Source organism: Lissotriton helveticus, chromosome 5_1 (genome assembly GCF_964261635.1).
Source record: "Lissotriton helveticus chromosome 5_1, aLisHel1.1, whole genome shotgun sequence".
Lineage (NCBI taxonomy): Eukaryota > Metazoa > Chordata > Amphibia > Caudata > Salamandridae > Lissotriton > Lissotriton helveticus.
The window spans coordinates 724,209,647-724,233,120 of NC_136065.1; the positions used below are offsets into that span (position 1 = coordinate 724,209,647).

The 23,474-nt window shown below is 49.5% G+C and overlaps 1 protein-coding gene across 1 annotated transcript in view; it reads right to left on the reverse strand.

Moving 5' to 3' along the window:
- LOC144754873 (lymphoid-specific helicase-like) overlaps nucleotides 1–23,474 on the reverse strand; it is a 544,631-nt gene that overhangs the window by 114,405 nt on the left and 406,752 nt on the right. Inside the window, exon 18 of the mRNA XM_078643187.1 lies at nucleotides 20,063–20,179. Within this exon, the coding sequence (XP_078499313.1) occupies nucleotides 20,063–20,179 (117 nt within the window). The remainder of the gene's footprint in view (nucleotides 1–20,062; nucleotides 20,180–23,474) is intronic.

Sequence of the window (23,474 nt, forward strand, 5' to 3'; positions counted from 1 at the left end):
AGTGAACCTGCCAGGTTTTGAACCACCAGGGATATGCCATGATGTTCCAGCCATGTCCAAAGGTGGAGGGCCTCCTGACATTGGGTCCACGACCCCACCCGCCCGGTTTGTTGCAGTATCACACGGCGGTGGTGTTGACCATGAACACCTGCACTACTCTTCCCCGGAGAGAGGGAAGTAATGCTTTTAGTGCTAGACGGATCGCTAGGAGTTCCAGAAGGTTGATGTGGAGCCGGGACTCTGCCGGAGACCAGGGGCCTCTGATCTCTGCCACGCCCATGTGGCCACCCCATCCCAGAAGAGAGGCGTCAGTCACCACTGTATACTCTGGTTGGGGAAGGGAGAGGGATCTGCTGTTGACCCAATCCTGGTTCGTGAGCCACCACTGCAAATGGTGTACAGTGACCTCCGAGATCTGGACGCAATCAGACAGATTCCCCTGATGCTGCGCCCACTGGAACTTCAGGTCCCACAGCAGTGCCGCATATGCCACATGGCATGATCAACCAGCAGGATGCAGGAGGCCATGAGGCCAAGCAGCCTCAGTCATCCTGACCGAAACCCAGGATAGAGGCTGAAAGATCGGAATCTTAGCCTGAATATCTGACTGTTTGGGAGGATAAACCTGAAACTGCGTCGTGTCCAGAACCCCTCCGATGAAGTGGAGCTTCTGAGAGGGAATCGGGTGTGACTTTGGCACATTGATGGAGAACACCAGTGAGAGCAGGAGGTCAGCCGTAGTCTGGAGGTGGGAGACGACAGTCTGGCACGAGCCCGCCTTCAACAGCCAGTCGTATGGATAGGGGAAGACTGAAACCCCGATCTGCGCAGATGAGCTGCCACCACTGCCATCACTTTTGCGAACACCCGAGGGGCGCAGGTAAGGCAAAAGGGGAGCACGGTAAACTGAAAGTGCTTGTGGCCTACCGTGAATCACTGGTAATGCTGGTGGGCCGGCAGGACAGGGATGATATGATCAAAGAATTTATTCAGCGCACGTTCACCAACGGTTTCTTGGCGCTATTGGATAGGCAAAGGAAAAAATCTGCAGGATAGAAACATTAATCGGTCAACAATCAATCGAAGGCTTGGGAGAACAACCAAGTCTTCAAAACCTTCCTAAATGAGGGGTAAGAGGAGATAAGACGAAGGTCAGAGGGCAAGGAGTTCCAGAACAGAGGAGCTTGAGAGGCGAATCTCAATCTCCCAAGTCCCGCTTGAAGGGGCACACAAACAGCAAATTGGAGCCAGAAGAGCGGAGAACTCGGGAAGGAACATATCGTTGAAGGGGAGAGGAAATGAAGGCTGGGCCATGATGGGTAAGGGCCTGGAAGGTCGAACAGCCAACCTTAAAAAGGCCGCGCTAGATCACCGGGAGCCAGTGCAGGCTCTTCAAGAGGCTTAGCGGAGCTGGTCCTAGGCTGCCGAAAGACCAGTCTGGCCGCTTGATTTTGGATAAGCTGGAGTTGGTGAGACTGGTAGAGGGGAATACCAACATACAATGAGTTACCATAATCGTAACTTGGACTAGGGCCTCATGAGTGAGGAATCTGCTAATCTTTCTGATGCGGAGGCGATGAAAAAAACACGCCGACATCACCGATTTAATTTGGGATTTCATGGTCAGATCCTCACTAATGGTAACTCCAAGACTCTTGACCGAGCTCACCGGGCAGGGGGAACTTCCCAGCGAGTGCGGCCAGAAGCTAGAGTTCCAGGGGTTGCCCGGAGGTCCAGTAAGCACAAGCTCGGTCTTTCCTGGATTTAGCTTGAGTTGGTTCGCATTCATCCAGTTGCTGATGTAGGACATGGTTGACTAAGTTCTCGATAGAGGCAGGGGAGGAATCGATGTTAAAGATTAGCTGGAGGTCATCCGCATAATTGAAGATGACCCCTGGTTGCTCACGCAGTCTAGAAATGAGGGAAGAAATATAAAGGTTAAATATTTACAGGGAGAGGGAAGAACCCTGAGGGACCCCACATGTAAGGTTTTTAGCTTCCGACGTGAAGGGTCCAAGACTAACAGCTTGCTTACGATCCCGTAAAAAGGAGGAGAGCCACCTAAGCGGGGTGCCCCTGATGCCGGCGTACTCGACCCGCTGAAGGAGGATGGAATGGTCAACGATGTTGAACGCCGCCGACAAATCAAGGAGCACCAGGGCCTGGGAGATATTTTGATCGGCCCCTTTTCTAAGTTCGTCATGAACTGCCACCATCACGGATTCTGTAGAGTGCTGAGGTCTAAAGCCAGCCTGATGTTGATCTAAAACCTGAGAGCTTTCTACAAAGGAACCAAGGCAACTGGAGACATAAGCCTCCATGAATTTGCCTAAGAAGGGGAGCACGGATATTGGCCGAAAGTTACTTAATGACGCCAGGTCTGCCCCAGGTTTCTTAAGGCTAGGTGAGACCACAGCAGATTTAAATATGCTGGGGACTACCCCCCCAAAGAAGGGAATCATTGAGCAGTGAAAGGGGCACCTCTGGGAGACAAAGGAAGATCTCACGGGCAATGTGGGCAGGGCAGCTGTCAGCTGGGGAACAAGAGCGAATCCTGCTAAGAAGAGAGACAAGCATTTCCCGTGTGATTGGCGGGAAGTTCAAAAATGAGGAGGGATTACTGGGGATATTGCATGGGTCAAAGCTTGCATCGGGTGTAGGGATACTTGCTTTGATTAAGGCTATCTTTTCAACAAAGTAATGGTTGAGGGAGTCACAAAGATGCTGGGAGAAGGAAGGGGTCATCGTGATTCGGTCGGGTTTGGCCAATTCATCAACTATTGTAAAAATCTCCCTCGATTTATTGGAGGAGTTAAGGATTCTATCCGAAAAATACTTAGTTTTTTCCCCCAAGAATAGCAGATTTATATTCTTTCAATGCAGGCAGAAAGGTGATCTTCTTAAGGGGACAATAATCCGACCTCCACTTGCGTTCGTTTGTCGAAGGGCAAGCTTCATGTCTGTTAAGGACTTACAAAACCAACGCTGTGCGTCGTGAGAACACTTATTGCGAAGCTTCTTTAGTGGATCGACAGTGTCCCGAGCGTCTGTAAGCCAGGTTATGAATATTATCCGCCTGAATATGAACAGACAGGGGGGAGCCTGCTTCGTCCAATGAAGAGGGGATTGTAGTGGCTAGCGAGAGACTGAACAAAAGGATATCTACTTTGCCCCAATTCCGAATGAGTTGGCGATTAGTGGGGCACTTTCTGGTGGGTAGGACTCTGGGTACAGTGAAAGAGATAAAAAAAAGTGATCAGACCAAGCACAAGGGGAGATCTGTAGATTTAAAACATCCTGATTTAGATACCACAACTGGTCCAGGATATGACCCTTGGTAAGGGTGGCAGTGTGGACATGCTGGAGGAAATTTAGACCGGTTAATAGGTCAGTGAACTCCCTAGAAGGGGTGCTTTCATGCTGAGTATAGGGCCAATAATTGAAATCCCCTATGATAAGGGTTCTTGCATGATTAATGGCCAGTTCGGCCGCCATACTGCCAAAAGAATGCAGGAAGCCGGGTGACTGTCCAGTAGGGCGATAAAAAAGGGCAAAAGTGAGGGGAAGGATATCCGACTCAAATTTAAAAATCACATAATCCACCGACTGGATGGGATGCATGGTGAGAGAAATAACTTTATAAGCCTGAGAAATTATGGCAGCAACACCCCCCCCCCCCCCCCCAGTTTTCCCCTGGGGCCGATTTGCCTGGAGAACATAATAGCAGTCAGGAACGGCAGCCAGGATATCAAGGATAGACTCAGGTGTAAGCCATGTTTCAGACATCAACAGTACATCTGGCTTAGCTGTTTCTAGATGGTAGAATATCTCCGCCTGGTGTTTTACCAGCGAGCGGGTGTTCAGGTAACAGATAGACAGATAATTCTGCCCAGAGCCCGAACTGCCAGGGAGAGAGATTGTTTGTAAAGAATTAAAATCCGAGTCACCGTCACGCATTATGGTGTTAATGGTAGGGGAAGAGTGAGAGCGCTGCAGTAGAGCAGAGTACTCGTGTGGAGCTAGAAGATGCTTAGAAGAGAACTCCTGTCCAGGTAAGGAGAGCAGCTTCTCAGGGGAGTACACCCAGGCGGGGAGGGGGGCAACCAACAGGGGGGGGTTGCCCCTAGCCCCGGTCTGGCGCAGACGGGCTTCCCTTTGGCGCGCCCGCTGCGCGTTGTCGCCTGCATCGGGTTTTAAGGCGAGTGAGGTAGGAGTGCTAGACCGCTCACCTCCTCCAACCGGAAGTGCAGAGTTGGCAGGAAGCGTCTCACCCACTGGGCTCCCTCCACAACAATCGAGCTCTACTCAGCTCGCGGTGGAACGAGGAGTCCAGCGGGGATGACAGCATGAGAGGGTGAGTCAGAAGATTAAAAGTGCAAGAGAGCTAGTAGTCAGCTCACACATGAAAATAACAGGTTTTAAAAATTGCCGTAAATGTTCCCACCAGGCAGTATGCCTCAGCGCAGGATGTGAAAATAAGCGTCCCGCAAGTCCAACGCTACCAACCAGTCTCAAGGGTCGAGGTCAGATGAGACCTGAGCGAGCGTCAACATCTTGAACTTCTCCTTCTGGGGGAAGCGGTTGACGTTCCTGAGATCCAAGACAGTGGCTCTGGGTGGGATGTAGTGGGGCACCACTTCCGTAGCCACAAAAGAGGCGAAAATCAGACTGAACAGGCAGTTGGAGGCCCGAGGAATTGGCCATAGCAGGTGAGTCCTTGAAACGCTCCAGAGCGTTGTCCACTTTGTCTCCAAAAAGGCGAACAGGTACAGGTTCCGGGTGGGCGTGTACAACTGCAGCTCTACATGCCAAGAACAGATGCATACTGGTAAGTGGCAGTTTCCGTTCGCGGCATATTAACTGCAGATTGTACACTTTGCATAGACTGTACAGCAGTGTCTCCCCTACTGGTGGTCACCTGTATCTGTGGCAGTAGTTTGAAAAAGTGTTTTAAGAACAGCCTGGCCTACAGAAGCTTGTTGCTTAGCCTGCACGTCAACACAACAGTGTTTGGTGAAGGTGTGGTGTAGACCATGTTGCTGCTTTACATATGTCACGTAAGGGAATGTTTCCTAAGAATGCCATGGAAGCCCCTAGGTTGCGTGTAGAAGGAGCGACTAAAGGACCCACGTGTGGGTGGAGACTAATGCTTCCATGGATTTAGCAGTCTCTGTGTCCTTTTTCATCTTCTCTAAAGTGGTGTCTACTCCTGGTCCAAAAAGTTGTTCTTGATTGAACGGCTGGTTGAGGATAGTTGTTTGTACCTCCTGTTTAAAGCCTGAAATGCGTAACCAGGCATGTTGTCTGAGTAGCACACTGGTGCTAATGGACATAGAGGGTAGGTCTGCTGCATTAAGGGCACACTTGATTGATGCGTTGGTTATTAATTTGCCCTCTTGAATTAAATCATTTGCCTGGGTTTTGTATTGATCAGGTAAATGTTGTAATAGGGTTTTTAGTCGGTCATAGTGAGCCCTATCATACCTGGGTGTTGGCTATGCGCCAGTGAGTAGCTGCTTGGGCAGCAACTCTTTTGCCAGAGGCATCTAACAACTTAGATTCCTTATCCGGACGTGGTCCTTCACCGGAGGTTTGAGAGTTGGCACGTTACCACTAGTGAGTTCAAGGGTAGCTGCCCTTTGATGTAGGTGGGATCATCTGGGGAAGGTTTATATTTTGTCAATCCTGGGATTGAGAATTCTAGCTCTCACCGGGTCTATGAATATGTCGGGGCATGTTTAATTACTCTTTTTAGCATTGGCAGGATTTGGACAGTTTTGTGACTGTTCGAAGGTGTCTAGAAGGAAGTACTCGTCTGCAGGGTCTGAATTGATGTGAACACCATGGTAGACAGCAGCTCTATTTACAAGCTGACCAAAAGCAATATGGTCATCTGGGGGAGATGCTTTTGTTGGATATGTCTGGGGGATCAGGGAGGTCTGGGGGATTCATTGGGTCATCATAATCGTCCCAATCGTCCTGTGGTGTGTCCGTGTCATCATTTGGGTCAGTGAAAGGGTCATTGTTGTCTCCCCCCATCCCCTAAATTATCAACATCCTGTGGTTTTGGTGAATGAGGTAGGTTTGGAGACTGTGGAGGAGGGACAGGCTTAGGAAGAAGAGCAGGCTGAGGAGGAATAACAGGAGAAGAGGGTCTTATCGGTGAAGTGGCACAGTCAATCAATCAAGCATTTGTATAGCGCGCTTCTCACCCGGAGGGTCTCAAGGCGCTTGGGGGGGGGGGGCGGTCCGCTACTGCTCGAACAGCCAGGTCTTGAGTTGCTTCCTGAAGGAGAGGTGGTCTTGGGTCAGGCGGAGGTGGATGGGGAGGGAGTTCCACGTCTTGGCCGCCAGGTAGGAGAAGGATCTTCCTCCTGTTGTGGCTCTTCGGATGCGGGGAACGGTGGCGAGGGCGTGGCTGGTTGATCGTAGCTGGCGGGTGGGAGTGTAGAAGGTCAGGCGGTCGTTGAGGTATCTGGGGCCTTGGTTGTGGAGAGCTTTGTGTGCGTGGGTGAGGAGTCAGAACGTGATTCTCTTGCTGACAGGGAGCCAGTGCAGGTCTCTCAAGTGTCCGGAGATGTGGCTGTGTCGGGGGATGTCCAGGATGAGTCGTGCTGAGGCGTTCTGAATGCGCTGGAGTCTTTTCTGAAGTTTGGCTGTGGTTCCGGCGTAGAGAGAGTTACCGTAGTCCAGTCGGCTGGTGACGAGCGCCTTGGTGACCGTCTTCCTGGTTTCGGTGGGGATCCACCGGAAGATCTTCCGTAGCATGCGTAGGATGTTCAAGCATGACGAGGAGAGGGCGTTGACTTGTCTGGTCATCGAGAGGGAGGAGTCCAGGATGAAGCCCAAGTTGCGTGCATGGTCCGTTGGTTTGGGTGCGCTGCTCAGGGAATGGGGGCCACCAGGAGTCGTCCCAGGCGGAGGGTGATGATCCCAGGATGAGGACTTCCGTCTTATCTGAGTTCAGTTTCAGGCGGCTGTTCATCATCCACTCGGCTACGTCTTTCATCCCTTCGTGTAGGTTGGTTCTGGCGGTTGCGGGGTCGTTGGTGAGGGAGAGGATCAGCTGGGTGTCGTCGGCGTATGAGATAATGTTGAGGTTGTGTTGGCGTGCGATGGCCGCGAGGGGGCTCATGTAGATGTTGAACAGCGTGGGGCTGAGCGATGATCCTTGTGGTACGCCGCAGATGACTTCGGTGGCCTCTGATCTGAACGGGGGGAGGCGAACTCTCTGGGTTCTTCCGGCGAGGAAGGAGATGATCCACTCCAGTGCCTTCTCCTGGATTCCGATGTTGCTGAGGCGCTGCACTAGGGTGCGGTGGCAGACCGTGCCGAACGCTGCGGAGAGGTCCAGGAGGATGAGTGCCGCTGTTTCCCCGTTGTCTAGCAGGGCTCAGATGTCGTCGGTGGCTGCGATGAGGGCGGTCTCGGTGCTGTGGTTGGCTCTGAAACCGGACTGCGAGTGGTCGAGGGATCTACTCGTCTCGAGGAAGGCGGCCAGCTGTCTGTTGACGGTCTTCTCGATGACTTTGGCAGGAAAAGGAAGGATCGAGATGGGGCGGTAGTTTTTGAGGTCGGTGGGGTACGCTGATGGTTTCTTCAGTAGGGCACTGAGTTTGGCGTGCTTCCAGCTCTCTGGGAAGGTGGCGGTGTCGAAAGAGGCGTTGATGTCCCGGAGATGGGGTGCGATGATGGAGCCTTGTTGAAGACGTGGTGAGGGCAGGGGTCGGTTGGTGATCCGGAGTGGATGGAGTTCATCGTGCGGATGGTGTCTTCGGTGTTGATCGGGGTCCAGGCGCGGAGGGTGGTGGTGGGGGGCGTTGGTGCGGTCGTAGGGTGCGTCGGCTGTGTGCTGAAACTGTTGTGTATATCTGCGATCTTGCTGTGGAAGAACGAGGCGAGCGAGTTGCACAGGTCTAGCGATGGGGTGATGTAGTTTTCGGCGCTAGGGTTCAAGAGCTCTTTGACGATGTTGAAGAGTTCCTTGCTGTTGTGGGCGTTGTCTAGTCGTTCCTTGAATGCGGTTTTCTTGGTGGTGTGGATCAGCTGGTGGTGTTTTCGGGTGGCGTGTTTGAGGGTGGTCATGATGTCTGTTGTCGGGTCTCTGCGCCAGGCTCCCTCTCGTGGGCTCGGCAGTTCTTAGAGCTCTTGAGTTAGTCGGTGAACCAGGATGCTTTCTTGTTGCCCGGTCTGACGGGGGTGGGGGGGGGGGGGGTGGGGTCTTCAGTGGAGTCGTCTGCGCAGTTGCTGATCCACCTTGTGAGGTTGTTGGCAGCTTGGTTGGGGTTCGCGGAGCTGGCGGGAGGGTTCTGGCTCAGGGATGTGGCGAGCTGGTCGGTGGTGATCTTGTTCCAGCTTCTGCGGGGAACCTATTGCAGGTGGTGGTGGAGCGTGGTCCTTCTGAAGCTGAAGTGGACGCAGCTGTGGTCTGTCCAGTGGAGTCTGGTGGCGTGGCTGAAGGAGATGTCCTTGCTGGAGGAGAAGACTGGGTCATGCGTGTGGCCGGCGTAGTGGGTGGGGGTGGTCACCAGTTGCTTGAGTCCGAGGTTGGCGAGGTTGTCCAGCAGGGTGGTGGTGTTGCGGTCGTTGTTGTTCTCCAGGTGGAAGTTGAGGTCCCCTAGGAGGATGTAGTCAGCAGCGGGCGTACGGGCTGATGAAGTCGGCGATGTCTTCGCTGAATTGTGTACGTGGTCCCGGGGGTCTGTAGATGAGGGTGCCTCTGAGGGTGGTCTTGGGGTCGGTGTGTATCTGGAAGTGCAGGTGTTCGGCGGCTGTGAGGGTGTCGTCGGAGTTGGTCGTGATGCGGATGGTGTTCTTGTGGACGATGGCGATGCCTCCTCCTGTCTGGTTGACGCGGTCCCTCCGGGTGATCTTGTATCTGTCCGGGATGGCGATGTCGGGCGCTGAGGAGGCATTCATCCAGGTTTCCGTGAGGAAGGCGACGTCTGGAGATGTGGAGTCGAGGAGGTTCCAGAGTTCGACGGCGTGTCTGTGGACGGAGCGGGTGTTGAGCAGGATGCACTTCAGGTGGTTGCTACTGGTGCTCGTCTTGGCGGGTGCGGTGCAGGTCCGGATGCAGGAGAACTTGCAGGATTGGCAGGTGAAGGGTCCGTGGGTGCGTCCTGGGGTGGCTCGGTGGCAGCCGGGGATCCGGCCGGTGTTGAGTGCGTTGAGGGGGGATGCATCGTAGGTCCGGCGGGTGGGCTGGCATCTGCGGGGGCCAGGGGGTCTGGCGCTGGGCGCGGTCCAGGCGCAGACGGGTGCAGACGAGCTTACCTTTGGCGCACAATTGGCGCGCCCGCTGCGTGTCAACGCTGCGCGTCAACTATGCGCGTACGCATGCACTCTGCCATAAATGGAGATTGGGGGGGCGGGGCGAGGGAGGAGCAGCTGGGAGGCGTGAGCGGGGTGTCGAGTGGGGGGGGGGGGAGCGTGCGGAGATGCTGGAGGGAGCGGGGGGGCCGCGGGGAGCAGCGGCAGGGAGCGGGGTGGGGCAGGGAACAACTGGAGCGATGGACAATGGAACAAACACTTACAGGGCCAAATACGAGAAAACTGCAGCGATACCAAAACTGCTTAACAACGAGAGAAACAAGCAGGCACAGAGGGACAGTCAGGGACAGGGGCCAAACCAGGGCAGAGGTCTTAACTCGGCGGCGGCAGCGGGAGGAGATCGGGCACACTCAGGGTGGGCCACGCGGCAGGAGGAGCGACCGGACTGACCAGGTCAGGTCAGGTCACAGCTCCTTGCCCCGTGCGCCTCGCCTTATGTACCTTTGTGGGAGGGAGGAGCAGCTGGGAGGCGGGAGCGGGGTGGCGAGTGGGGGGGAGCGTGCGGAGATGCTGGAGGGAGCGGGGGTGGGGCCGCAGGGAGCGGGGTGGGGCAGGGAACAACTGGAGCGATGGACAATGGAACAAACACTTACAGAGCCAAATATGAGAAAACGGCAGCGATACCAAAACTGCTTAACAACGAGAGAAACAAGCAGGCACAGAGGGACAGGGGCCAAGACAGGGGCAGAGGTCTTAACTCGGCAGCAGCGGCGGCAGCGGGAGGAGATCGGGTTCACTCTGGGTGGGCCACACGGCAGGAGGAGCGACCGGACTGACCAGGTCAGGTCAGTCTTTCTTGGCGGGCACTGCAGGAGTGTCTGGTGTGTCCAGCTTCCTCTTGTTGTGTGGAATAGTAGCCACATGTCCTGTTTTGGGCTCTATATGGAGTTTTTTCTGCTTGGGATCGAAAAAGTTCTTACTCTTCAGTGACCGCTTTCAGTACAGACTTCTTCAGGTCAGAGCGGGGTTTGGATTTCTAATCCGAGGCCTTAGGAGATAGTTTTGAGTCCTTTGGCTTAGCTAATCTTTTTGGGTTTCGAAGACTTTGGCTTCAGAGCAGACGATTTTTGTTTTGGCGTCGAGGTGGTCCGTGCCGACTTCTTTTTGGGAATAGGTTGCTCTCCCATTCGGTGCCGAAGGCACCTGAGGGACACGGATATGCGGTCTGCTCGGTCCCGAGCAACCGGAAGGCTTGTCCTTTATCTTTAGAGCCGGGCCCGAGGGCGGGACAGGGGCCAGCAGGCGAAGTCTTGACCAGGGCCTTTTTTTTCGGGTGGAGATGGGGTAGGGGCAGTTGTACTCACTCGTTGATCAGGAGTGATGTGGTTGTCTGAGATCAAGTCGTGTGCTTCGGACATGATTTGGAGGTCCTCAGAATCCTCCAACAGGACATCGGGGCCTTCGAAGATGTCCACTGGTGCCGGAGCTGCTTGCTGTGCCATGATGTGTCGTTGGGCCCGAACATCACAGATGGTTTTCTTGGATCGAAAAAGGGCGCAGGCCTGGCAATTGTTCTCGTTGTGCTCGAGCGAGAGAAACAGGTTTTGAATGGAGTCCTTCCCATGAGCTGTAGGCCCGAAGGGCATCGATAGGCCCAGCAGCCCGCGTCGGCGACAGAAATAGAGTAGTTTGAAAAGGGCACCGAAGATCACGCGATCGAGAATAATACCATAGAGTTGTAGATTGTTTGGCGTCGAAGAGGTTTGGAAATATGGCACCGAACCGGAAAGCAAAAGGTACATCGGAACCCGATGGCGGAAATGAACAATCTGAGGATGGAGTTGATGCCCATGCGCACTATCGTCCAAGGGAGGAGTCACCTATTTTGTGACTACAAAAGACTAAGACAACAACAAAGTGCAAGCATCCTAGCGCAACACCAGATGGCGATCTATGCATAGTGTACAATCTGCAGCTCATATGCCTCGAACTTAACTGTTTCTTTCAGATAATGTGCTTAGTCCCTATCGTTTGAGCCTCAGCCCTTTTTCTGGGCTGGTATGTGGTCTGCCCCTCTAGAGAGAGTCCCTCTGCTCAGTCTGTTGAGGAGTTGGCTCCTGATCACCCTGGAGATGTGTTATCATAGAAGCCCATGCCATTCTGTCTTCTTCGGCCTTTTCATCCTCCCCCCACAAATTTCATCCTAACTAGCTCTGCCATTGCCCATTCTTTTATGTCTTAGCCAGTCTGCATGGTTCAGGGGTTGGGTTGCATCCATACTATTACTATCCGTTGCTTGGATAACACCAACCCAACACATTTTCTACTCAATTTCTTGTTTTTTTACTTGGGTAGCAGGCCCAGTAACACCTGCCGGACCTCCCATGGTAAGGTCCAGCACGCAGCCTCCCCTAGATGTGCCAAGAAACCCTCCCAAAAAGGTTGGATCTTGGGGCATTGACTGATCATATGGAAACAATATGCTCCCTGTGTAGTGTATCTGGGGCAGTTGTCCGTACGGTGAGGGTATATTACATATAAGGTGCGAAGTTAGATATACTTGATGTATGATATTGTAATAAAGTAGTTTGAATCTCGCATTAGCAGAAACTTTGGGGACTCCTTCGTATACCTTTCCCCATTCAGCCTCAGACAGAGGCTCATTCAATATTGTGTTCCCACTTGTGCTTTAGCCCTAACTGCTCCTGCGGTACATCCTCGCACAGTGCTTGATAAATGTGGGAGACAAGTCTCCTCCCCTGTGCCATGGTTAACATTGCCGCTAATATATTAGTGATTGGGGGCTCAGTTGGGAAGTTTTGCCAACGCTCACGACAAACGCTTGATATTTTCGCATATTGCAGGAATTGCCCTGGCTCCAACTCACTCATTTTGTGAGTCTTCTTGTGTTATGAATTGCCCTTCTCTATAAAGGTCCCCCAAAAGATGGCAGCCTCCCTCCCTCCAGCATTGTACTATCATGGAGTCAGTAATTGCAGCGAATGGTCGACTCTCACATAGGGGCATATCAGGTGCATATGGAGCGTTTCGGAACACCCGCCTAACCGCACTCTCCCATACTTTGGCTACATGTCGAATTGTATATGGGCAGCTCTTGGGGACCACTCTCCCCCCCCCCCCTCAATCAATAGCCCAGCAAGTGTCCCTTCCGTACGTCCAAGACAAAAGGGATTTTTCCCAATTGTCCTAGTCATCCAGCCAATAGACTACAAATTGAAGCTGGGAGGCCATATAATTGAGCTCTAGTCTCAGAACCTCCAGTCCCCCCTCCCCAAGTTATTTGTACTGTCGCCAATCACACTCTTCTCAGTTTTTAGCCCCAAAGAAGGTCACCTATCAGGATTTCTAGTGTATTGAAATAAGACTGTGGTATCATGTAAAACGAATGTTGCAATGTAAATAGGCAACGTGGCAAGATAATCACTTTTTTGATTGCTATGAGCCCCATAAGTGATAATGGCAAGTCAGCCCAAAAGCGAATTGAGCCTCTCAATCCCTCTACCACATGACCGATGTTAAGCCATGGTAAGCATCCGCGGAGCCCGTCAAATACATTTCCAAGAGCGTGTCCCCTCTTCCGCCCACGGTATAGCCATGACGGGTCTCGAATCCAGGAGGACCACAGCTATTTTGCCCATTGGTATCACTCTAGATATTGGACGTTTGATGTATAAACCCGAAATGTTGCCAAATTCTCATTTCCGCTACAAGTATCGGGATCGAAGGCACCGGTTGTCTCAGATAGACCAGCGTGTCGTCAGCATACAAGAATACCACATGGTTTGTGTTTCCCCAACCGTATACCCCAGGCATCCATGACTGTTCAGACGTATGACCATTGGTTCCATAGCTATTGCAAACAGTAGAGGTGCCTTGCTTTAAGGCTAGAGACCTAGACACCGTTCTACCCACCTGTACTCTGGCCGTGGGGGCGGCATAGAGGAGTGGCTCCATTTAAGGTATTGGTCAGCCACTCCTATCCGCTGTAGAACCTGCCACATATACGGCCATTCCACTGAATCGAACACTTGTTCAATATCCAGTGATGCGATCACAGTGTCAGTTTCCAGACGGTCAGGGGCCGGACATACATGTGCTAACCTTCTTAAATTGTAGGTATGTTCCGTCCAGGGATGAACACTAAATGACCGGAATGAATCAACCTTTTCTTCAGCAATAGAAGACGTTCAGCCATGATACCACTCAATATTTTTACATCAATGTTTAGCATTGATATCGGTCTATAAGAACTTGGTAAGTTGGGATCCTTATCCTTTAAGGATCATGGTGGTAAGTGCCTTGCTCATGGTAGTTGGGAGCATCCCTCAATCTAACGCCTCATTGTAGACCTCCAGTAGTCTATCCACCAAAAGCGATCTAAAGCACTAGTAGAACTCTGCAGGGAGTCCATCAGAGCCCAGACTTTTGGCTGCCTGGAGACGCCCTATGGCACCATTTATTTCGGTTTTAGTAATCTGGGAACCTAGAGATTCCTGCTCTTCTATGGTAAGATGGGGCGCTTCAGCGCCTCCAAGAATCCTACCATTATCCCTAGTTCAGAGCGGTTAGTGAATACTTTTTCTAAGTGAGTCGCTAGGGCTTCTGATGGCTCGTACACTAGTGCCCCTGTCTCATCCTGCATCTGTAATATTGGAGTAGTAGGCGTTTCTATTTTTACCAAGCGTGCTAGTAGAGCCCCAGTTCTATCTCCTTCCTTATAGAGTCATTGCCGATATGTCGTATGTAAATTTTTTCTAACCTGCGGAGGTCTGTCATTAGTGCCACCTTGGCTTTGGTCCATTCTTTCAGTTTGTATGGGGCCGTACTAATCTCGGCCTCCAGCTTTCGCAAATTAGACTCCTGTTTAGCCACATCCTGTTACAGCTGCATTCGTGCTCCGAATGTGCTTTTTATACAAATGCCTCGAATCACCTCTTTCATGGCCTCCCATTCGATTGCACGGCTCGAGGCTGATCCCCAGTTGTCCTGGAAGTTGTTACCCCACTGTGAGTAGACACAGGAGGGTCTGTAAGCGCTTCGCTGCTAAGCCGCCAGAGGTATTTCAGATCTAACCAGTCTGGTCGCCAGTAGGACCGGAGCATGGTCCGAGAGGTATCTCGGCTGGTATGTTATTCCTCCGACACTCCAACCCAAATCACAGGACAAAAACCCATGGTCTAGCCTACTGGAAGTCTACGTGGCTGGTGTATGACATGAAAATTGTTTCACAGTGGGGTGGCGTTCCCGCCATATATCTCATAAGTGCAGTCCCTGTGGCACCCCTTGTAATGCAGTTGCCATTTTTGGCTCTGTGTGCAATTGGAGGTTCCCTGTCTAGACTGTTGTCCAAAACACAGTTCACATCTCCCGCTAGTAGTATTGGAGCTCCAAGATAGGGGGACACTGCCTCGAGGAGATCGCTAAAAAAGGAAGCGTTCGTCGTTCACCTCGCGCCTAGATTACGGCAATTTGCTGTATCTGGGGACCACGGGAAGGTCCATCAACCGCCTTCAAGTGCTGCAAAATGCAGCTGCACGCTTAGTTCTGAGGCTCCCCAGGAGATCACCCTCAAAGGCAGCGCTCCAGGCCCTGCACTGGCTTCCTGTCAGGAGCAGGGTGGAGTTCAAGGCTCTTTCCACGTGTCACCGCATCCTGAGCGGCAAAGCCCCAGTTCCGCTACAGCGTCTGGTTACTCGTTATGAGCCTACACGGGACCTGCGATCCTCTTGTACAGGGCTACTGAAAATTCCAAAAATAAAGAAGGCTCGAATGGGGGGCAGGTCTTTTAGATATCTGGCTGCTAAGCAGTGGAATGCCCTGCCATTAGAGCTACGCTTGGAGCCTTCAGAGCCCACTTTCAGAAGGAAACTTAAGACTCACCTATACGGGAGGTAGGCGGCTGTGATGGCTGCTTGGACAGTTTACCCTACTTACCATAGCCCGGGGACACGCCGGTGCTCGTAACCAGGAGCTTTACAAATTTCCCTAATAATAATAATAATATACAGTAATTATGCATATTTCTGACCCATCCAACCTCCCATGTTGAATGGCATACCTCCCATCTGGATCATTAACATGGTGCAGGTGTTTAAATGGGACCCCAGGTGCCACCATATAAGGGCCCAGTGCAAATCCAGAGTACGAAGAGGCGTATGTGTCCCCGCCATTGCTTCCTCAAATATTTTATATAGTCTCCCCAGACACAAGTCTCCTGGAGGCAGGCCACCACCACCACCTTATATCTTTTAAAATAAGCAAATATTCACCTATGTTTCTCAAGTGTAGCTATGCCTCGCACATTCCATGTAATTCTAAAAGACGATAACTCACTTTTCTTCCATAGGCTAACATTGATTGGTTTCACTTAGAAATTCTTCTAAGGGTGGAGTTTTGGAACTTTAAAATATTCACCTAAAATCAGCCGAACAACGAATTCCGATTTACTCACCTGTTATCAGGAGAGACCTCAGTGCTGCATCTTTTAGCCCAGCACAAACCCTGAAAAGTAATTTTTACCGTACTTACCAGTAACATGAAGTTTCTTCCATAGAAAACCATTGACTGTTTTTCTGTGAAATTTCTTTTACGAGTCGATTTTTGCAAACTACAAATATTCTTTAAAAATCATACCAGCTACCAAAACGTAATTACTTACCCGTCTTAGATAGATGTCCCAGTGCTGAACCTAGAAGTCCAGTACTGGATTACAAAAGTAATGTGAACATACTCTACCTGGAAATTGAATTTCCTTTCATAGGATAATTGGTAATTTCAACAGAAAAAGTTTCAAAGTGTCAACTTTTAAAATACAATCATATAACTTAAAAATCACTACTGTAACCAAAACGCTTTTACTTATCTGTTTACAGGACATGTCCAAGGACTGAATCTAGGATCCGGTCTTGTGGTTAGAAAAGTAATCTACAAAGTAATTAATTGCATTAACTTGAAAATTCCCATTGAGCTCAATGTTGCGTTGGGTTTGAAATTGTGTTGCCTATTGCAACAAACTAACTATTGCATTCAAAAAGTCTAATGCCTATTTGTATTCAACTAAAGTAACTCATTCTGAGAAAGTGTATTTTGATACCTTGTTGGTTCTAAAATAAAACGATTTATTTTGAAACAAAACAATTGGCCTAGAGTTCAGTTCTTGAGTGTGAGACATTTTGCTCACTGAGTGTACAACAAATGCTTTACACTGTCCTTTGATACTGCCTTACTGCTCGACCAAGCTACCATGTTAGAGAGTAAGGTTATATCCAACTTTAGCCTCTGCCAAACCTCTAGGGACTCTATACACACTGAACCTTACTTTGGTCCAGTATATATAGAGCCAGTTTCCTACATCTAGTCAATCAGCTGCTTCACCTGCTGAGAAGAAAAATGTTTTGCCGCCGTGTTCCATCCTTAGTTTTGCCAGGAAGGATAGACTATCTAAGGTTCAGGTCTCTCATACGGCGCGTCATGGGTAGAAAGGATAGTCTCTGCTCCTGTACGCTCTGCATATAGTCCAGGTAGATTGAGATCTGGTGTCCTGCACAGTTTAGCTGGCCTTTGTTATGTTATAGTTGTAATATTAAGTCCCGATCCCGGAAATTAAGAAATCGAGCTATGATGGTGCCCCCGGCTTTTGAGAGGGGCGGGGGGGAGGGGGGGTTAGAATCAACACCCGATGTGCTCTCTCCACTGTGAAGAACTGCGTAGATTTTTTTGGGGCCTGTACGCCAATCAGCCATTCCTCCAGGAACAGCTCTGTTGATGAACCTGCTTTTTCGGGAAATCCGATCAGATTGTTTCGCCGAGACCTCCCTTCGCCATTTTGGCCTGTGCATCTAGTTGCACCACTTTTTGCTGTAAACTGGTCAGGGTATCCCTTAGTGTGAGCATCTCTGTTTGCAGTGTATCCACAGTGTTAGGTGGTTGTTACTCTTTCTGCGACTTTTCGCAGGTCGCAGCGAAGTAGGTTCAAATCGAAAGCCACAGATTCAATCTTGTTTTTTAATTCATCTCGCGTAGCGTGAATAACTGTTAGCACTTCCGTTATATATGGAGGCCCATCAGTTTTTTGCGCTAGTTCCTCTGTGCCTGTAGGTAACATCAACATTGAGGCTCCTTGTGCCAATGGTAGTGGTTGGGCGTAGTTTGAAATTATGTTGGCCTGGGCGGTCTTACTTCCTTGGTCTTTCACCATAGTTTAACGGTGCAATACCAGGGAGTGAAATCACAAGTACTGTACAAATTATAAGGCTGTTATCTTATGGTGTCACATCTACTGCTTCTGACAGGACCATATAAAACGTTTCTCTCTTATCCTGCCAGGCATTTATGGAGCAGTTATAGCGCAGCTACCTTTACTTGGTGTTGTCCTCGGAGGCTTGCTTATTGTATTATGGCTGTGAGCTTCCCACCACGAGTTTCTGCTATTCCTTCTCTCACCTGTATAGCGGGTGTGCTCACTCCATGTGCCACAAGTCTTCCTTTTCCCTCGGCCGGTGATAAAAGTTCAGGTTCACACAGGTCTAGTTTTAAGTTTTGATGATCTCAGGGCTTGGGTAGCTGATTTTATCCTCCTGTGCTCTTATTAGGGCAGTCAGCAGCTCTGGCTCTTCTCCGAGTCCTAGTTCAGCGCCAGTACCCAGCAGCAATTGTTTTTCCCCAGTAGGGCCACTATGTTAGGCAATTGTGTTCACAGGCCTCACCAGCTGCAGAACTGCCTGAGGTGCCCTTGCCGGCCAGTCCACAAAGCATTTATCTGGCGCCCTCAGGCCGGGGGAGTCTTCTGCCGGCAGTGAATGGTGCCTGCAGGCCTTGGGTGCTCCGCACGAGCGAGGACTGCCTCTCGACTCTTCTAGGGGCCAGGACAGGCTCAGTTGACGCGGCTCTCCTCTGATTTCCCCAGTGTCCATACCTTCGGTAGGGATCCAATCTGGCACCCAGGCCTACGACGACATCTGTCACTCGCCTCCAGGGCCAATTTGTGTAGCCCCTGCAGGCTTCGGTGTAAAGACATAGGGAGGATCACCCTTCAGCTCTTTCAGCAGCCGGCAAAGGCCCAGGCGGTGCAGCCCTCCATCTTCTCACGTCACCCGCGCCCACCGGCAGGGATCTGCTTGGGCATCCGGGGAAACAATGGCGTCTGCTGATCAGTTCCTGGGACGATTTGCTGCAGGTCAGTCCAATGTTTAGCCTCAGTTTTTCCCACTGCGTCGTCCTCCGATTTTCCGGCTCTGGACACCTCGGTCAAAATCTCTTCCCATCAGCGCAGTGCTCCAAGTCTCAGTTGTTGATGAGCACACAGGTAGAGGACTGGAGCCTAAAGTTGTACAGTTGGTAACAGGTTGTTCATAAAAGTCAGGATGTTTGTCGAATGTGGAGACAGTGGGAGCGCTAAGAGAACGCGACTAAGCTGCCATCTTGCTTAGCCACGCCCCCTCTCTATGGCTTCTTTGCCAAAAAGAACTCACATCCTGGCGGAAAACAGAAACGTGGTCCTCCATCAACCTTTTGTAAGTAGGTGTTAAGGAGGTAGGGGTAGTTTCAGAGAAGGGTAATCTACACAACCCTCCTATCTGTTATGGGCCGTCAACGTGGCAGGTGATGGGGAATCCTTCCACCCACTGGGTGCCCATGAGGGCAAACAGGCAGACTAGGCCGGTTCGGAAGCTGTGGCTGCTGGTGGGGTGGTTGACTCAACTGGCCACCAGTTCCATGTGGCAGATAGGTACCGCGACCACAGAGAGGCTGGAAGGTGCCCCTGAAACCTTACTAGTCTTCTAATGTGCAGGCTGACTGGATCCTTCCAGCCTGCCACCAAAGATGTGTTTCTGATCCCCTGTAGGTGACAGCCCACGCTCTCAGGGTGAAAACAATAGTTTGGAACGCTATCCAGAGCCATTGTCAGAGGGTTAGACTATTTGCAAGCTTTCCTCCCAACTTCTTTTCTGCTTTTGATAGCTGTGTTGAAGCATGGAGGTAGAGGAGACATGTGCTTTACTACTGTCATCACAGTCAACTTTTATAATAAGGTCATGAAAACGTATCTGTCCTAATTACAAGCACATTAAGAGAAATTCTATTTTCTGCAAGTGGTATGTGGTTTTACCCATAGCAGCCTGTAAATGTGTACTGTACGTCAGGAAGGTGGATGACTAACTCAGTAACAGTACTGATGTCATTTAAGATGTAGATTAAGTAGGGCCACTGGATCGTTTGAGCACAGTCTTTCAGAAGTAGTTTTGGGTCACCTTCACAGACATGCAGGGCATGACACTGATGAACCTTGGAAGCAAAGTTCCTGCCAAAGGGCAAAAATAAAGAGGTGCAAAGTAGAAAGGGGGTGGGGGGAGCATTCAAACCGTGGCAAACGTTGCCCTGTAGAAAGCCTCAATCAGCGGGAAGGGACACCTGTTTAGAAAAGCTAACAAGGGTATCCGCTCTAGATTCGAGACAGGGTTTAGGGGAGACGACAAACTGGATTTGGGGCTCTGCCTTCATGCAGTCTCTAATGCCATGAGCAGATGTTGCAGCAGCTTTCCTTAAAATGCATAGTCCAGGAAAAGGATATGAAGCATAGGGGCTCAGGACTAATGCCATACTAACAGGTCTGGCCTTCAGAAGCAAACACTTAAAGGATAGAGGCACATACCTACTTTCTAAACCAAATATTAGGCAAGTGTTTTAAACAAAAACTACTTGTAATTCAAACTAAAGGAAATATTGATTAACTGACAACTAAATGTTCGAATTTGTTATGACTACTTACCCAATCACTGTCATAAATAATGACTGTATCAGCAGCAGTTAAATTAATTCCAAGGCCTCCTGCTCTGGTGCTCACCAAAAATATAAAAACTTCAGGATCCATGCTAAATTTACGCATCTGAAAAATGAAAGACTACTGAATTACAATGTAATACATGTAAATGCAGACCTAATTACAGTAACCTAAAATTTGTAAAGCAAATTACATTTTGTCAAGTTTACATTGAGAAACAACCAATAAACACAGCTTATATCTACTGCACAAAACAACTACAACACAAACGTTTGGATTTGCACATTCTACAGTCTTTGCACATCATAAGCAATAGTTTTGCAATCCTGCTCTAATACAAAAAGGTATTAACATGGCAGTAGAAAGTGTGGCGATTTGGTACAGGTGGGGTGCCAAGAGCAATGTGTGTGGGGGGGGGGTGACAAAGGAATCTCTTGATAAACCGCTAAGAACATGAATTTCAGTGGAACAGGGAGGCGAGCAGCCAAATGGACCATTCACACTTGGTGAAGGGGACACCATGTGTGCCCTAGTAGTTTGGGTGTTTAAGGTTTGTGCCATCGGGATTACCACCAGTGGTCTAAACAGTATATTTATCATTTTACTTAAGCAACAGTCTGATATTGGATTAGCAAGTTTGAAAACTATGATCTAAAAAGATCATAAATTATCTGTGTAATACCTCAACTCCTGTATGTTGATACAATTTCCTAATTTTACCAGTTCTAAAGCTGGAGTTAAAAACAAAAATGGCTCCATATAGGGAAAAATTACCATCAAATTAATTATCCTCCTGTGTCCAACAAATTCAGGACCACCAACGCTAATGTGTGCCAAAAAAGTAAGCGATCCAGTAATTATAGCACTAAAGAGACCAATTGCAATCCTCTATGCTGTTGGACTGAAGCAATATTCACATTTCTTTAATGAGCCTTTTTCTTGTAGCATTTTGTTGTACCCAATAGTAAAACGCTTATTGAGGAGTTAATGGTTAAAACCACTTTCCAACGTTATAGCTGGACTATATGTTGCAAGAAGTTTTTATTTAGATTGTCCATAAAAAAAAAATACATCACTGGAGATTTTGCACATCCTTATCTGCATAACTAGCACACCACCTTTTTCATCATAAATGTGTCAGTTACTTAGCTTTGGTAAGGCATTATCTGGTAGCGGCATCATCTAGCCGCAGATTCCTTACCTTTGAATTTCCCAGGCATCACACTGGATCTGGCAGATCTTTTGCCAAGCAGTACTCCTGCATGCGGATAGGTGGCGTAGGTCAGCTCCACATGACATAGTTGGCACATTCTTTGCCGTTGTGACATCCGCATCTACATAGGCACCAACTCGGCCTGCTGACGCCAGTCACTTTTCATGGCTCTCCCCGCAAGAAGCGCAGAGCAATTATGTGCATTGACATTGGTGTGTTTCTGAACTAGGGCCTTCAAAGTGGTCATCCCTGACTCTAGAAACCGGTCCACAGTGCGGGAAGGATGGGTGGGTTGGTAAGGAATCTGCAGCTAGATTATATCTACCAGATGAGGCTTTATCAAAGGCAAGTAACTTGTCCATCTGATAGACACATTTAGCCGCATATCCCTTACCTTTGAATAGATAACCAAGCAATACCATCCCGGAGGAGGGACTGTGGACAAGTTTAGACCAGGAAATCCTGAAGGACAGAGGGACCAAAAAGGCCATCCCTTCAGACAGACTGTCCAGGCAGCAGTGTTTGGTAAACGTATGCAGGGATGCCCGCATTGATGCCTGACAGAGGACAGGAACTCCAACTTGCAATGTCGTGGTAGCAGCCTTACTTCTGGTGGATTGAGCCCGTAAGCCTACTGGAGGGTGCTTTTTGGCCAGAGCGTAGCAAATTTAGATCCAGCGGACGACCCATCGCGAGAGTCCTTTACTGCACCGCAAAACTTTTCTTTGTTCCACTTAACCCACAAAGAGTTAGTCGCCCACCTGGAACTCTTTCGTGCATTCAAGGTAGAATGACCTCACTCGTTTTGGGTCCAGATGGTGGAGTAGCTCCTCTTCTTTAGAGGGAAGCGGAGGTAATAAAAGTGCATAATGTGACAGATTATCCCATGTGTTACTTTTGGTTAGAAAGAGGCCCTAGTGTGAAGCACCTACTTATCAGGGAAGATGGTTAGGTAAGGATGCTTCGATGACAGAGCCTTCGATTAGCTCACACTCCTAGTATTGGTTATTGCCATTAAAAAGGCTGTTTTGATGATAAGTAGCCAGAAATAAGATGTGTAACAGAGCACACATCAGGAATGTGAGAACCAAATTAAGTTCCCACTCACACATGCTAAAAGGGACAGGTGGAAACAAGTTCAAGGCCCTTAAGAAATCCATTTGCAACAGGGGATTAAATAAAGAGGGTTGGTCTGGCAGAAGGGGCCAAAATATACTCTTTGACAGTGCCCAGATTACAGCCCTGCTGGGCAAGGGTCAAAACAAAAAATGCGATCAAGAGGAGCAGAAAGAGGATCAATAGATCTTGCACAATATTTTACAAATTTGTCCCACCGACAGGCGTACATTGTCTTGGTGGAGGGCTGCCGAATTTACATTGCAAACTTCAGGAGGAAGGATAAGTTACTTACCTGTAATCCTAGTTCTCTTCCAGGGGTATCCTCAAAGTCATAAGCCAGTGGCTCCCAAACCTTTGACCCACAACTCCCTTGACCTATTAGCCATTGGCCACGACTCCCCAGATGTACTTTTTTTGGTGGGTGGGGATATGTAAGCCTAACCTCGGAAGTTAATACATTTTTCACCCTGAGAATATTTGGGATGAAGCCGATGCAGGTATTATCATCATAGATGATGTAACAAATTAAAAATATAACAATTTAATAAAAAACTGTAATTGGTTATGTCAGAAAGAATACTTTTCAGCAGTGGGGTCTGCATATGGAATGTTCTTAAACAATTTTATGTTTAAAAAAAATTGCCTTTAGAGAGCGGGGCTCACTCCTAGAAACCAAGTGAAGAGGCAGATGGACGGGGGACTAATTAAATAGTTCTCATTGGCCCCTTTCGAGAGTTTACGTTAATGTGCCAATGCATCCCAGCTGGATAGAGTGAACAGAGTAGTATAGTTAACCATTAGTCATGCAGTTCAATGCAAGCATTCAAGTGGACATGATAGATGCACTTAAAAAGCCAAACAATTTGTCTTTTTGTCCTGAAAAAGACAAAAAGGAAATGGTTGTAGCTTTCTAACTCTGTATATGTACCTAAAATTGTTTTTTTAAATACTGCCCAAAAGAATGTAGAAACTGTTAATTAATTGACAAGCTATCTAATTATGAGTGTTTGATTGGTTCAGATGCTCCGTCCATCACCACCCCCTTTTGTACCGCTTTGGCCGCCATAA